Source organism: Motacilla alba, chromosome 1A (genome assembly GCF_015832195.1).
Source record: "Motacilla alba alba isolate MOTALB_02 chromosome 1A, Motacilla_alba_V1.0_pri, whole genome shotgun sequence".
NCBI classification, from domain to species: Eukaryota; Metazoa; Chordata; class Aves; order Passeriformes; family Motacillidae; genus Motacilla; species Motacilla alba.
In genome coordinates, this window is record NC_052031.1 from 11994644 (window position 1) to 12009295 (window position 14652).

Below are 14652 nucleotides of genomic sequence, written 5' to 3' on the forward strand. Positions count from 1 at the left end.
TAAAAATTACAGCTGAGTGTGGGAGATAGGTGTAACTCTGTACTCAGTAGTACTCAGGTGGCAAGATCTGCACTTAATAATTATAGCTCCCTTTCTGTTCAGAAGACTAGTTTTTTCTGTGGGTCAATTTTATTGCTTTAATATAGACATCTGGTGCCACTTAGGCTGTCCTGGGTATAACTAGAGAGAGGTCAGACAGGTGTGACATAGGACCTACAGAAGACTCAAACTCAGGTAGTGGCAGCTGGGGGCACAGGGGCACCTTTGGGTCGTTCAAATGACATTTAACCTTGAGAGCTGAGCCTTCTGGAAGAAGGAAGCAAAAAAGGCTTTATATTGAGAGACATCTACATGCCCCACCAAATAATGCTAAGCACAACTGAAAAACCAAGACAAGTGAGAAGATTTATCATTTTGCAAGTTGAAGCCTAATACAATGCTTTCCCTACACTAAAATATGTTTTGAAGGAACTGTTCTTTTGCCTGAAACTGGTTCCTGACAAAATAAAATCACAGTTTCAACTTGAGGGCCAAACACCATTCTTCTGAATTCATACCTGAAAAGCAGCTAAGAGAGTACTGGGAAAACCTTATCTCACAATAGCAAGTTACCTCAGAAAACTTTTTTGCAGTATTTCATGATCATGCAGTTATTAAAAGAGTTGCTTTCCGTGCTGCCTCAGCTGAATTTTAAAACTCCATGATTGCTGGAATTAATATTGTAACAAAACCATAGCTAATTAGCCTCTTGGGACTCTTGAGTTTTCACATTACTGAATATAATAGCCAAAGAACTGAAAGTTCTTTACAGAAGATCAGAAAAGAAAAAAAAATAATAAATTGTGGTACATACATGTTAATCAGTTAAGTCAGTCATGATTTTTTTTCAAGAAAATTATTTTATAGAGAGAATTTGTGGTTGGGGCAGATGTAGAGGGAAAGGGAGAGGAAGAGAAAGAGAAAATGCTCAATCAACCAAAAATTCTGTGACTGAAACAGTCTCTTGAAGACTACAGACCCAGGTTCAAGATCCTGCTTTGCCTCCTACCCTCCAACATGTTCTTTCAGTACTTTTCTTTCTCCACAAGCAACTGTGTAAGTAGTCATTTTTGACGCTCAGTTGAACATCTCCAATAGTAAAGGGAAATGACAGCCTGCTGTGGAAGTGACAAGAGAATTTAATCAAATAATAACTGCATTGAATTTCAGTGATCCCCAAAAGTACCCAATCCTAAATTTACAAGAACAGTGAACAAAAAATTGCATTTCAAGTACACAGTGACAGAAAAGAGAAGAAAATACCCTTTCTATATTAATTCTGTTACAAAACTGTAGTAGAAAAAATATCCTGAAGTTTCCATCACTTGTCATCAGTAATGAAAACAATCTAAAAATTATTGACTCTTTCTAGAGTAAGAGAGGTTATTTTCTTTACTTAATATTTGCTTGTGCAAAGTCATTTAAACTTTATTAACAGGAGCGTAGCCAGTAGATTGAGGGAAGTGATTGTCCCCTTTTACTCAGCAATCACTGGCATCCATTCAGAATACAGCAACTAAGTATTGGGCCCTTCGGTAGAACAGGGAAACTCTCCTGAGGTACCTTCTATCTTGAAATAACACAAAATCTTTTTATTGAAATGCACAATCAGGGGTAGAAAGCATACCAATAGTAGGAAAATATCAAATGGATGTAGGAAGTGCAATGTCCAAAATATATGATGCATCACTATCAAAATGTGGACCTGCATAGCACCATGCTAGGTACTCCTTCTGATAGCAGCAATATGTTAATTGGGTGAAATATTGTGCTCTGGCTCCAGTGTCCTTTGTTTTGGAGGCAGTGCACCTGTTGCCAGCTCCTGTATCCCCATGTGGAACAGAATGATGTGATGCAGACATGCATGCACAGAGTAATGTTAATGTTGTAATTGCAAAGCAATTCTGAAAAATTCAAAATAGGGACAAAATAGGTCAAAAAGGGGAGCATCATGTAGTGCCAGACACTGCTAGGAGGAGCAGTACCCAGGAACTTGTCTTGCTGGGAGCATCCTCAGGGCAAAGTGAGGAAAGGTTCCTTTCATTTAAAAATGTTTATTTCAATAACTCTACTCACTCCTCTACTTTCTTGCAAAAGCAAAAGACTTGAGGTCTTGGAAGAGCAAGTATTATCACCACTATAACTCAGGAAGGCAATTAATTATGCACTGACAGTATTTTCTTTGTTGTTGAAATTACCAAACTGTGTTTTACAGTCCAACAGATTACAACAGCTCTTGTGGAGTACAGGAGCAACCACTTTGTGTCACCAGGTGCGCGTGCTTCAAGCGCGGCTAAAATTGAAGCAGTCATTCCAGCGAGGTTGCTCCTGGCTACAGAGCTGCAGGTTCATTCGTTTGCTGCTTTGCAGTTGGGCTGAAGCTGAAGGGGTTGCACAAAAGCTGTCCTTCTGTTTGCCAGGAGAGTTTGCTCTGTCTGTGCAGCTGCAGGACCACCCCATGAAGCTGCAGTAGCAGTGTTCCAGCTGAGTCACAAATCCCTTTTCCACCCTCTGGTGGGGTGTGGGCTGCACTGCTCCCACACAGCCGCTTAAGAGTGCTTCATGCTTCTTCTGACCTGAGAATGAGCCATGAAAGGCTCAGGAGCTCCCAGGACTAGAGATGAAACTCTCTTTTTCCAAGAGGTTTAGGATCCTGGTCAGCTTTTCTCTCGATATGGTTTGCAAGGGGTTTGCTGTTACTGTTGGTTTATGGGCCTGCCTTTGCTGTGCAGAAATTTTCTAAATACTAAATGCTGTTTTTTTACTATTGATAGACACCGAGTGAGGGCAGACTACAGCCATAATTAGGAAACACACTATTTTTTCACATTTTGTGATGGGCAGCACTGTAATAGCTGTCAGTTTGATAAATTAACATTAAGTACTTTGGGGCCAGCCTTTAGATATGAATGCCATTTTTCCTTACTGGTACTTGGTTAAACATTCAATTCTTGTGGCACACTTATTTTCCTGTGTCTATAATGGGAGAAATTTTGTTTCCCTTTTGTCAAAGCATTGCTTAGGATGTTCTCTAATCCATCACAGGGGATTATCTGGCACTGAACTACAGTTCTGATGTGGGGAGATCAGGACTGGAAAACGAATGACAAGGATTGAATGAAGAGATTTTACAGGGCAAAGCAGGGGCATAGAAAAGGTCAGGCATGCTTCAAAACTGTATCAGAAAAAAAGAGATAAAGTGGATAAATAAAGAGCTGTGCTTGAGTGGTATATCCAGGAGCAAGTCATTTTGCCTAGTGCAGCACGCAGAGGATCTTGGAGTGCTAAGAGATTAAGAAAAGAAAATACACCTGTCCAGGCTCCTGACCTATTTCTAAGGAAAGGATTAACTTCCACTGCCTCTAAAATATACTATTGTGCCTTCCCCAAGATCCTGTTCCAACATTAAAGGGGAATGTGGCTGTCATCCCTTCTCCACACATGAGAAATTACAGCTAAAATACTGAAATTTAAGTTATTAATCTACACTTTGCATTACAATTAGGGAAGTACTTTTAGGGTATCAAGATAATTTCACTATCTGCAGCCTATGGAAAAGCACTTGCAGACTTCTGGAGGTGACCAGAATGAAATTTCTGTCCCAGAATTTTATGGAGTAAACTTGTTCCTGCCTTCTTCATATCTTCCTGATACTTTTACTTTTTGTGTTTGGGATGCAGCTTCATCTAGAATAAGTACTTGAGATCCCCTGTAAATCTCTTTACATCGTAATTTTTTAGAGAGAAACCATGTGCTGTAAACAGACCTTGTTAACTTGCAACTTCCAATGAAGTTGGAAAATTGGCAATATTTCCAGGGATTTTACTGTAGCAGGTACTGTCAATTAGCACAGTTATAAAGTGTAAACAAATTGAAAATACAGGCCCAATCAATAAAAAAATCTCAAAAAATTAAAGACTGTGCATACTTGTTTTGATCTTCCTCCTGCTTCGCAAAAGAGGAGTTGCAGATTTAATTTGTCTCTACACTGCATGTGCCACTGCCTGCTGGATTTTGAAAACATGATAAAACAGAGTCTAATGAAAGAAGTTTCTTTCATTTCTCAAAACATACAGTCTTAACTAAAAAACATAAATCCAAGATAAGCCTCTGCTGACTGCAGAAAACAGCATTCTGAGTAAGTCCCATTCTGCCCAGAGTTTCTTTAAATTCCTTATAGTTTAGAGATAAAAACCAGTTTATCAATCAGTGATAGCTGTGTGATCGGAGCGTTTGTGCAGCAATTTCACCTATGCTTTTCCTAAGTAAGATGGTGGTTAGGGACATAATTTTATGTGACCAATCTTCAAATTCTAAAGGATACAGGGCTTTGGAAATTAGGATGTCTGTCTACCCAACCTAGGAAATTTTTGGAGCATAGCAGTGAAAACCCACCCACAGTGTGCATCCCCCATGGAAGATATTTGCAGTTTGTGGGCAAGGAATCTGGATTCTGATTTCTATGCAGCTGTGATACTCAGGTTTGAGCTGTTCTGCCTCTTCAGCTACAAAAGTACACCTTCTAAGTGTGTTTAAGAGATAGTAAAACTTGCAGCTGAAAGAAATTTCTATGGGATTTAGTTTCTCAAATCAACATAAGCAATTATCATAGTGAAATAACCTTAAGGGGTCAAAGAGGTTTTTAATATCATCAAAATACATAGCTGCAGTTTGCAGGCATGAAATATTCAATTGTCTATTTGATGTATTTTGGAGATAAATAATGGAGGATCTTAACTGCATTACTCCCCTCCCTAGATGATTTCTGTCCTCCAGCTTATTTCTGAATACATCATTTGGACCTACAGGTGCTGCTCATGTGTTTTCAAAGAACAAACACTGTGAGTTTCCTTAGCAAAACCCATCAAGAGAACCAAGGTTTTTCTAATAATTCCACAGGGCTCACTTAACTTTCATTAGAAGCATGAATTAAAGTCTATAAGTTCCATTATTTTTTCTTAGATCTTCAGCTTTCTAAGGTATGTGCACTCCTTCCCTCTTAGCTTCTTATGCCTGTGCTAGGCAAGCAAATATGTTCCATGTCAGCACAAAATGGGATGCTTCCATTCATAGAGTCATTAATCTTATAAAGAAAATGGATTATTTTCACATGCAAGTATGCAGCATGCATACTATTTCTATTTTCCAAATAAGTGTCACATGAAATATCCTATCAATATCAGAAAAATATTTTCTAGCCCTGATGGAAAGTTCACCACACTTAAGTTTTCAAAAATTTAGATTTCTCTATAGCAATGAAATTACAGGTGTTTATGTTTAATATATTCTTCCAATTAAAATCTGATATGCTGGAGCCTGCCAGTTGAATGGAAACTTTTGCATGTTTAGAGAATTGAGAATATAATAAATATTCATTTGATCACTGTGTAACATTGAAAAGGACAGCTGGCTCAGGGAGGCTCATTTGCTTGGCTTACTGTCTATATCTGTTAACATTAGAAAACATTGCAAGAATTTATCTGCCAGAGGGTTTTAATAGATAAAATAGAGGTTTGATTTTTTTTCCCCTTAACTGATACTTTTTGACATTTAGCTACTATATAGAGGGAAAAAACTGGAGAGTTGCTGTCTAAAAAGCATAGTCTCAACAGTTGTGTCAAGAAAGACTAAATAGATGTAAAAAAAAATACTGAGGTAAGTCAGAAAAGCCTTCTATGTGGTAATGTTTTCTTAGAATCCACTTTTTTTAGCTTGTGGGTCTTTTAAATGAGGAGAAATTATTTTCATATCAAAAAAGCAAGAGACTGATAGATATATCAGTCTTGTTGAACTTATTCCTCAATGGTCTGGGTGAAGGGAGAGAGCAAGTTAGCTGATGTTACAAAACTGGGAGAAGAGGTTGATACAACTGAAAGCTCTGCTGGCCAGACCTGAGCAGTGTGGATAGTTGTGGGGACAGGAACTTAATGAAGTTCAAACAGGCAAATGCAAGGTCCTGCATTAAGGGAGGAATACACTCAAGCATCGGCACAGGCTGGGGCTGGGGCTGACTTGTGGAAAGCAGCTCTGTGGAGATGGCCCTGGGGGTCCTGCTGGACAGCAAGCTGCCCATGAGCTGGCACTGTGTCCTTGTGGCCAAAAAGCTTAGTGGTGTCCTGGGGAGAATTAGGAAGAGCTTTGCCCAGCAGGTCAAGGGAGGTGGTCCTGTCCCTCTAGTCAACCCCAGTGAGGCCACATCTGGGGTGCTGTGTCCAGTTCTGGGCTCCTCAGTCATGAAAGACATGAACTGACTGGGGAGGGCCCAGTGAAGTGCTAAGGTGCAGGGCACACCCGGCAGGGTAATAATTAGCATTGACTACCATGATTGCAGAAGGCTGATCAATTGCTTTAGTCTCTGTCCTATATTGTACTATACTAATTATGAAGCTCGTAAGCATTACAGACAGTCTGATACAGCTTTGACCTCATTGGTCAATCAATCCAAACACCATCCAGTGTCCAATTAAGAAATCACCCTTTGGTAAACAAATCTCCATTACACATTCCACATGTGCACAACACCAGGTGCAGCAAGTGGAGATAAGAATTGTTTCTCATTCTTTTCTCTGAGCTTTCTCACAGCTTCCCAGGAAAATCCTGGGACAGCTACGTCTCTGTGTGTTCAGAGGATATGTGATTACCACACTAAGGGGTGATTAGGGAACAGAAACATCTCTTTTAGAGGAAAGGCTGAGAGAGCTGGGCCTGTTCCCCCTTGAGAAGAGGTGGCTGACAGGGGCTCTTACCATTGCATACAAATATCTTAAGGATAGGTGTCAAGAGAGTAGAGCCAAACAATGGGCATTTGGAACAAACTGAAGCACAGAAAGTTCATTCTGAAAATCTTCTTTCCTCTGAGGGTGACTGTGCACTGGACCAGGCCCCCAAAAGGTGGTGAAGTCTCCTTCTCTGGAGATATTCAAAACCCATATGACTCAGCCCTGTGCAATTTGCTCTGACTGAGCCTGCTTTAGCAGGAGGTTAAACTATGTGATCTCCAGAGGTCCCTTCAAACATCCTTCTGTGTTTCTGTGGTGTTAGAAAAAGTATCTGTATTCAGCAACTGCTCTGGGTTGGTGTACAGCTGACCCAAGCATATGGACACTCAGGTATAATGACAGAAAATTTGTTCTCTCTTCTGTGACATGCAGGTGTGGTAAGGATATTAATTTGAATCATGTAGAGCAAAAGTGAGTGGTTTTTATCAAATAAAAATGTAGAGAAAAGTGTAAGTTTCTGAAAGCAGACCTTATCCACTTTTTAAATTTTAAAATTATTTTAGATCATTTTGTCTTTACCTTTTTTTTAATTTAATTTCTCTTCAATGAGCTAAGACCTAATCATTGCACAATTAAATACATTCGGGGAAAGCCTCAGCTGCTACATGCCACCTCTGGGTCAGTTTGTGTTGTAATGCTGAAAATATCTGAGCAAGATTTAGGAGGTGAGATTAATGACTTCAAATATCAGAGAAGCTTTGGTGCTCTCAGGATTCAAATCTTCCCCAAGTCATGAAGTTTTGAAAAATACACTGCAGAAAAGTTACATTCCATTGTAAGATCTTTCATTAGATAAGGTTTCTGCAGCATTGCTACTCTCTGCTGGATCATTTTGGGTCTAGGATTATGCCCTCTCTGTCTTGGAAGGATTTATTTTATCTCAAGGTAGACATCCAACTATATCACTCCAGAGTATCACATTTTGCATTACTTGATAGTACTAGAGATAAGGACCATCTATATCTATTTTGAAGGGCTGTGTGGTTTGTATACATATAAATTCATTCTTACTAATTTCCCATATTTTCAACAGTTTACAAATACGTATTAATCCGTGTTTGCAGTAATTTTTCCCTTGCAGTCTCATTCATTGTGTAGTCTGAGAGAGCCAAGAAATTCATTGTTCTACAAAGGGGCAGCTAGTTTTCTACATTTACTTTTAGCAAAATCAGTGGATTTCTTGGAAAAAAAAAGTCACAAATCCAAGTCTCTCTCTGTAGCCTGCTAATATGAAATGCTGCTCAGGTAACTGAGTGTTTTGAAATAAGTAGATCAGATTCTCTGCAAAGTCTCATCCAGGCACAAGCTGCCACTCTTCAATATATACATATGTTTGGAGAACAGCTTGTGGTGAATTGTTAAAACAGGCATGAATAGTTCAGTAAAAATTTTTAAGGGTGATAGGAAACATTTACCACTAGTCAGGCAATTTGGGACTTCATTTAAAAGGTTACATCATTAAATGCTCTGCTCAGATAAAAATAAGACTGCGAAGATGTAATTTAAGAAAAAAAAAGTATTGTGTGTTAACAAAACCCGAATTAAATGCCAGACGTGGGAGGTTTCTTTCCAGGAGGAGACCTGCCATACTGGGAGGGACCAAGTAGCCACACAGCTCCTTGCTGTCCCTTTGCTGTTACCAGCAGCAGACAAGACCTTTCCCAGGCGTTGTGTCAGCTTTCACAGCCAAGGTTTTCTGATTTAATCAGCAATGTGTCCACCCCCATAAATTGGTCTAATCCCTTTTTGAATCCTTTTATTCTTCTGCCCCTCCAGAAGGCTGCCCCAAATTCTCGTTTGGAAGTTGTAGACAGTGAGTTCATGGACAATTCCTTTGAGCAGAGGCTATCTTCTGTTCTGACTTCCATACTTCCCTTCTTGGAATCTTTGTGAGTTCATGGCTATGATTTTTGAGATGACGACACTGAAACGATCAGCAATACTCAGACTTTAGGTGCACAGCATTAACTAGCAATACTTTGTTTCACTTGTTACTCTTTTACAACTTTTAGTGTCATATTGACTGTTTTAATGAGTTCATGTTTTTTGACAAGTAGGCACACATTTCAAGGTCTCTTGAATGATAATAATTAATTTAGGGCTCATATCTGCTTAATCATAGGCAGGGTTATTTTTTCCTTATTTGCATCATCTTGCACTTCTTTTCATGAGATCCTGTCTGCCACTTCTTTCAACCCACTCCCTGCTGACAGTTTGCAGCTCTTCCACACTTGTTTTAGATGTGACCATTCCAAACAATAAAAATTCTCCATTATGGAAATTCACAGTTCATTTCTACCTTTGCTCCTTAGCTTTTACCTAATTAATCCCCTATGAGAGTAGCTCCTTCTTATCCCTTCAAAGTAAGTATTTCACCACCAAAGGCTCTCTCTAAAAAGTGAAAGTTTCCTAACATATTTTAACATGGTTGGTTTTTCTGTGTGTGAACAACTTATACATCAGATAATCTGCATCCCTTAGAAGAATTCATGCTTGTAATAAAAAGCCCTAAATAAATCCTCCCTTCCCAAGGAAGCATTTGGGACCATGGCAGCCAGGATATTGTGGCTTAGGAGGGCTCTCAGGCAGAGTTCCACTGGGAAGAGAAGCAAAGAACAGAAACTCCTCTGGATAACATTACTGGGAGGGAAGGAGCCAGGAGATAAACATCTCCTCATATTATCTAGAAATGTGCATGAACCAGTTTCTGCTGCGTGGCCATGAGCTCCTCTCATAAGTCCCTAGATTTGCCCATAAAACCCTATAGATCATAGCAGTGTAACCTTGAATCCAACAGAGATTCAGATTCCTTCTGCGCAATTTTCCCACACCCTGCTTTGCAGCAAGATCAAATGGCAGCATATGGCACCAATACAACCGGAGAAGAGGAGCATTACATCCTCAAATAGCAAAGTGGAGTAGAAAAGGTACCTTGATAGACACAAGTTATCTGATGGTCACCTACTGTTGATCCTTTCATAACACAACAGAATGAAGGGAGTTCAGGGGTATCAAAACATTTAGAGTAGGTACCTTTATCAGGAAGGTGAGGACCATTAGGCTTAAAGGGAAGAAGAAAAGAACACCAAGTTCCTCCTCTTTCTCCCTCCCGTCCCTTGTCTCAGGATTTGGATCTGAACTAGACTCTCGCGGCTCTCCCACCTCCAGCTTCAATTTCAGCAGACATCCCAAACATGCAGACATCTGCTCTATTCACTTGTCAGGTACAAGAAGTCCAACAAAAAAATTTTCTGCCAAATTAATAGGACTTCCCACCCCCCCACCCTCCCACACCCCTTACTACTAAAATGATGTCTCTACTTAAATATTTAGGCTGGCAAAAATATCCTTTGGTTTAGAAATGGCAAGCATGGAAATTTTAGTTGTGGCATCTCTACCATATCTCCCCTTCTTTCTTACTACCAAAATTCTTACTTTTTTACATAAGTCAGTCTCATTTTCAGATCTCCACTAATATATGGTAAAGACATGATAATTTCAGACAGATCTTTTATTAGATATGCCTGAAACAGGCAGATTTTAGTATTAGTTTAAGTGATTCTTGCTGATGCTTTAAGATTTGTTGAAAAAAGCTCTCTGTAAACATGATCTGTTTAAGAGTCAAATTACTCTTTTATTTGTTTGCTCACTGATATGTTTGTATGGCAGTTATATGTCTTCATTAAGGGCAAAATAAATACAATTTTTGTAGAAAGTGTGGCTATACATATTTAGTGTATTTTAAAACACAGAAATGTTTAGACATTGTGACATAAATTCAGTGCTTATTTCCTAAGCACCAATGCATTTCTGAAGTCCATTTGTTGTGTCTGTGTTAGTAAAGTTGTGTTTTAATTTATATTCATGCTTGAACCATAGTGGTGAAGAAGCATGCAGTTTGATTATAGCTTGCACTTCAGAGGACTAATATTTTCAGTGTTCCAAAAATTAATTTTTAACACTGTAAACAACACTTACACCCATACTAGAAACAAAAGTCATTTTGAGGTATGTCTATTGTGACTTTATATCAGATGTGCAGTCTGTGTTAGTCACCAAAACCTTCAGTAAATGCTTATCAGGGTGCCGAGAAATTTCTTCTGCAGCAATGTATTCTGAACACATCTCCTGTTAAAGCTTTGGTTTATATGAGCATTGATAGACTAGATATTTCCCAAAAAGTGTTTGAACCATCTTTTCTTTCATTTTTCCAAGTTCTCTGTAGACAATTAAATGTTAAGGTTATATTATTTTTGAAAAAAGAAGCACATTGGTTTTAAACACCAATTTAAAGGTGGATAGTGAGGCTGAGCTGCTTTGTGCTGTTTTCCAGGATGGAAGTGTGGGGCTGCAGAAAAATACTCAAACACCATTAGGATATTATTAGACTATATAGTCATTTAATTGTGATAAGCATATTTATGAGTACTTGGGAGAAAGAAAAATAGCATGCTCTTTAGGAGCCTAGACAAAATACTCAGCTATAGCATATGCATTTAGTTAAAAACCAGAAGATAATAGAGTACAAACACTGGTCAAAAAATCAAGAACAATATTTAGAAAATTCAATGGACAATGAGAGAAGAGACAGAACAAGAGCATGGATGGAGTAAACAGGTGGAGAACCACAGAGAAGAGCAAAAGGCTAAGTTTTGTTCTGCAATGTTTTGAGAAGAGGGCTGAGATGTTTTGATGTAGTGCATGTCTATGTACTCATAGCTACTGTCAATTCAATTCTATTCATTTATTATTAATACCTAATTAGAGAGCTGCACATCTCAATAAATCTTCAGTATTATTTCTAATTATCAATAAACACATTTGAATGGAGGAGAACAATTTCATGTACCCTGGGCATTTTCAGTAACGATTTTTTGTATATAAAATAAATAATATTTTTGGTGCCTCTATTGCAACATACAAATAAAGAAATTCTATAAAACAGGAGGTGGGAGACAATTTATGACTGCTACTTATTGTATAAATTTATACCCTTTCCTTGTTTTAATGCCTTATTGTTTTCTTGATCTGCTTATTAAGTTGTTTCATGCCAGGTTTGCAAAATAGCTGAATTATAAACTTTGGACTTCATATGTATATGCCATGTGTATATATTCATCTGGATTCTGAATTTTCAATGAAAAAAACAGTGCTATGTTACTGCAAATGACATTGCATAAGAATTTATATTCTTATATGCTTTTACACAAGCTGCTTTTTAGTTCATGTAAAACTTCCCTCTAAAATGAACTCATTTTCTTTCATTTGTGAACATCACCACTTGTTTCAGCGTATGTTAACTGTGTCTATTGTCTCTTGTCTAGCTGTACCCCATAAAATAGGGCGGATAATTGATGGAAGCCCTGCGGATCGCTGTGCAAAACTTAAAGTTGGAGACCGGATCTTAGCTGTGAATGGCCAGTCCATTATTAACATGCCTCATGCAGATATTGTGAAGCTAATTAAAGATGCAGGTCTCAGTGTAACTCTTCGCATCATTCCTCAGGAGGGTAAGTCAATGGCCCTTAAAGACAGGAAGAAAATTTTAAGTAGCCTCCAATTAGCTTAAATTATGTCACCACTTGAAAGAGCATCTTTTGTTCTCCTTCCTCCGCTGTAACGTGCAGCACACCAGAATTATGAGCTTAGAACTAGCTCAGATAGGATCTGAATTCATGAAAAGGTTTCAAGTCATGAAAGGGGTATTTAAAGCAAACCTGGAGGAACCTGACAGAGAGAGAGAAAGAGGATGTTAAGGTCTTTTGCAAGGATTGTCTTCTACATGGAAAAGCACTCTACAAGAGAGCCAAGTTTTGAGTTCGTTCCCTTATATCTTGCTATAAGCCAAGCCAAAGTTTGACAAAGTGATTCACAAGAGACTGCAATGGCTGTCACCAGGCATGTTCAACTACCAGCTACGTGTGACAAAAAGTGATGTGAAGGAAGAGTTCAGATTTGGCAGTTTCCTCCATCACTATCACATAGTGATACATCACTGTAAACGCACAAGGCAGGAAAGAACTGAACCCTAAATTATCTCATTTCTAGGGTGAGGATAAGGGGACAGACTCATTATTCTGGTCATTGCTCCACATCTAATCAGTGAAGATCTTTTGATGTTGGTTCCTTGAGGTTTGGGGTTGATTTCAGGGCTTTTTTTAGTTTAACAATGTGCTGCACTGCTGCATGAAATTTTACCACTTTAATGAGACCATGTCTTTATATCTCAGCAACAAATACCAGTAGAGCTGGGAATGACACACAGAAAGTAATGGAATTACTTAATGATCCATGGCCCAGTTAGATGACCTTCACCTTATGCTGCTGCATCCAGCAAGGGGACAGGGAAATAGTCTGACACTAATCACAACTGCAACTGAGGGAACTCATCTACTTTGTTAAATGAATTCAGTGAAGGGAAAAACACAAACGTACACAAATTCAGAATTCACATCAATTAGCACCCTTGTAATTACTGGAGGTCATCTTTGCAGGCATCTAAAACAAGTCTGATACTTCGTACAGTCCATGATGTCTGTTTAAGCCTCTCTGGTATCCAGGTTAAACATCATTAATAGTTTAGTGTTAGAGATGGATACATTATATTAGAAAGAAAGCTGAGGTGCAGCTGAGTTGCTGTACTACAAGATGTTCTCAGGTGCTAGTGGTGAGAAATAATCTGTGCCAAGGCACAGCTTCCCTGTGTGACTGTGTGACACTGGACACCTCATTTACCTTCTGATATTAGCTTCTCAGCTTAGAAAAATTGGTAAAAAATCTAATATCTCTGTAATATACTTTGAGGTAAAAAATACCATATAAATGCAAAGCAGTTTTAGAAGCAGCTCATGATTTCACCAGTTCATCCATAGTTATGAGAGTAATGTAGAAATGAGGGACAACATTTCCAATCTTTCTCTCTAAAACTTGCAATACAAAAGAGACTCATAGATGCAAAATGGGCAATTACAGCCTTAAGCATAGTAATTACACAGACAAGTATTGCTTATGCCTGCATGAGGACTGTTTTAAGCGCAAATATACAAGCTTTTTTTGACAATTAATCCTAAATTGAAAATATTTTCAATAAAGTAACCAAAATTTTTATAATAATTGTGAGCATAAATTAGATAAGTAGAGAATATGCATCCATAGGGAAAAACTCACACGTTAAAAGTTTACAAATAAACCACATAAAAATTAAAACTAGATTTAAATGTAAAACTAGGCAAGATCTGTATCGTGTGTAGCTATTGCTGTTAGGAATGCTCAGCCATATGTGTGTGTCCATTTTGTTTGTTTTGCACCATGCCACACTGGCCTCACTCCTTCTGTTGCAAGCAGGATTAGAAAAAACATATTTGCCTTTGCTGTTGGTAATGCAGGAACTTCTGCAGAGCTCTGTCCTCCTGTGGGCAGAGTCTTTCTCATTTATGCATCCTAATAGGTAAATGGTGAACAGGACTGTGCTAGTGTGTTGGAAGAAATATATTTGATATGAGCTCACTACCAGATGAGTCTCCCCTCAAGTCCAGCAGGAAGCCTAAATTAAGATTGGCATCTTTTATTTATAGCAAAGCAACAAAACCATATTTCCTATGCCAATCTCTCTGACTTTTTGAATTTTTTGTTGTTTGGAAAGAATGGTTCTGTTTTTCTGCACTGTTCCTATGTGGAACCTTAGTCATTTGACATAATACAGTGAAATAAAATGTCAGTTTAAATGATAAGTCAGAATTTATTGAGATTGGGTTTACTGTTTTACTGTTCACAGTCCCCAGAAATTTAAAGACGGAAAACTCTTGATGAGCTCAAAGACAGAAGGAACTAATGT

The 14652-nt window shown here is 38.4% G+C and overlaps 1 protein-coding gene across 13 annotated transcripts in view; it reads left to right on the forward strand.

Annotated features, from left to right (window-relative positions):
- Positions 1-14652, forward strand: part of MAGI2 (membrane associated guanylate kinase, WW and PDZ domain containing 2) — a 695213-nt gene that overhangs the window by 634125 nt on the left and 46436 nt on the right. For all 13 annotated transcript variants that reach the window (XM_038153728.1, XM_038153732.1, XM_038153729.1 and 10 more), the window contains one exon: positions 12143-12328. In XM_038153728.1, the coding sequence (XP_038009656.1) occupies positions 12143-12328 (186 nt within the window). The remainder of the gene's footprint in view (positions 1-12142; positions 12329-14652) is intronic.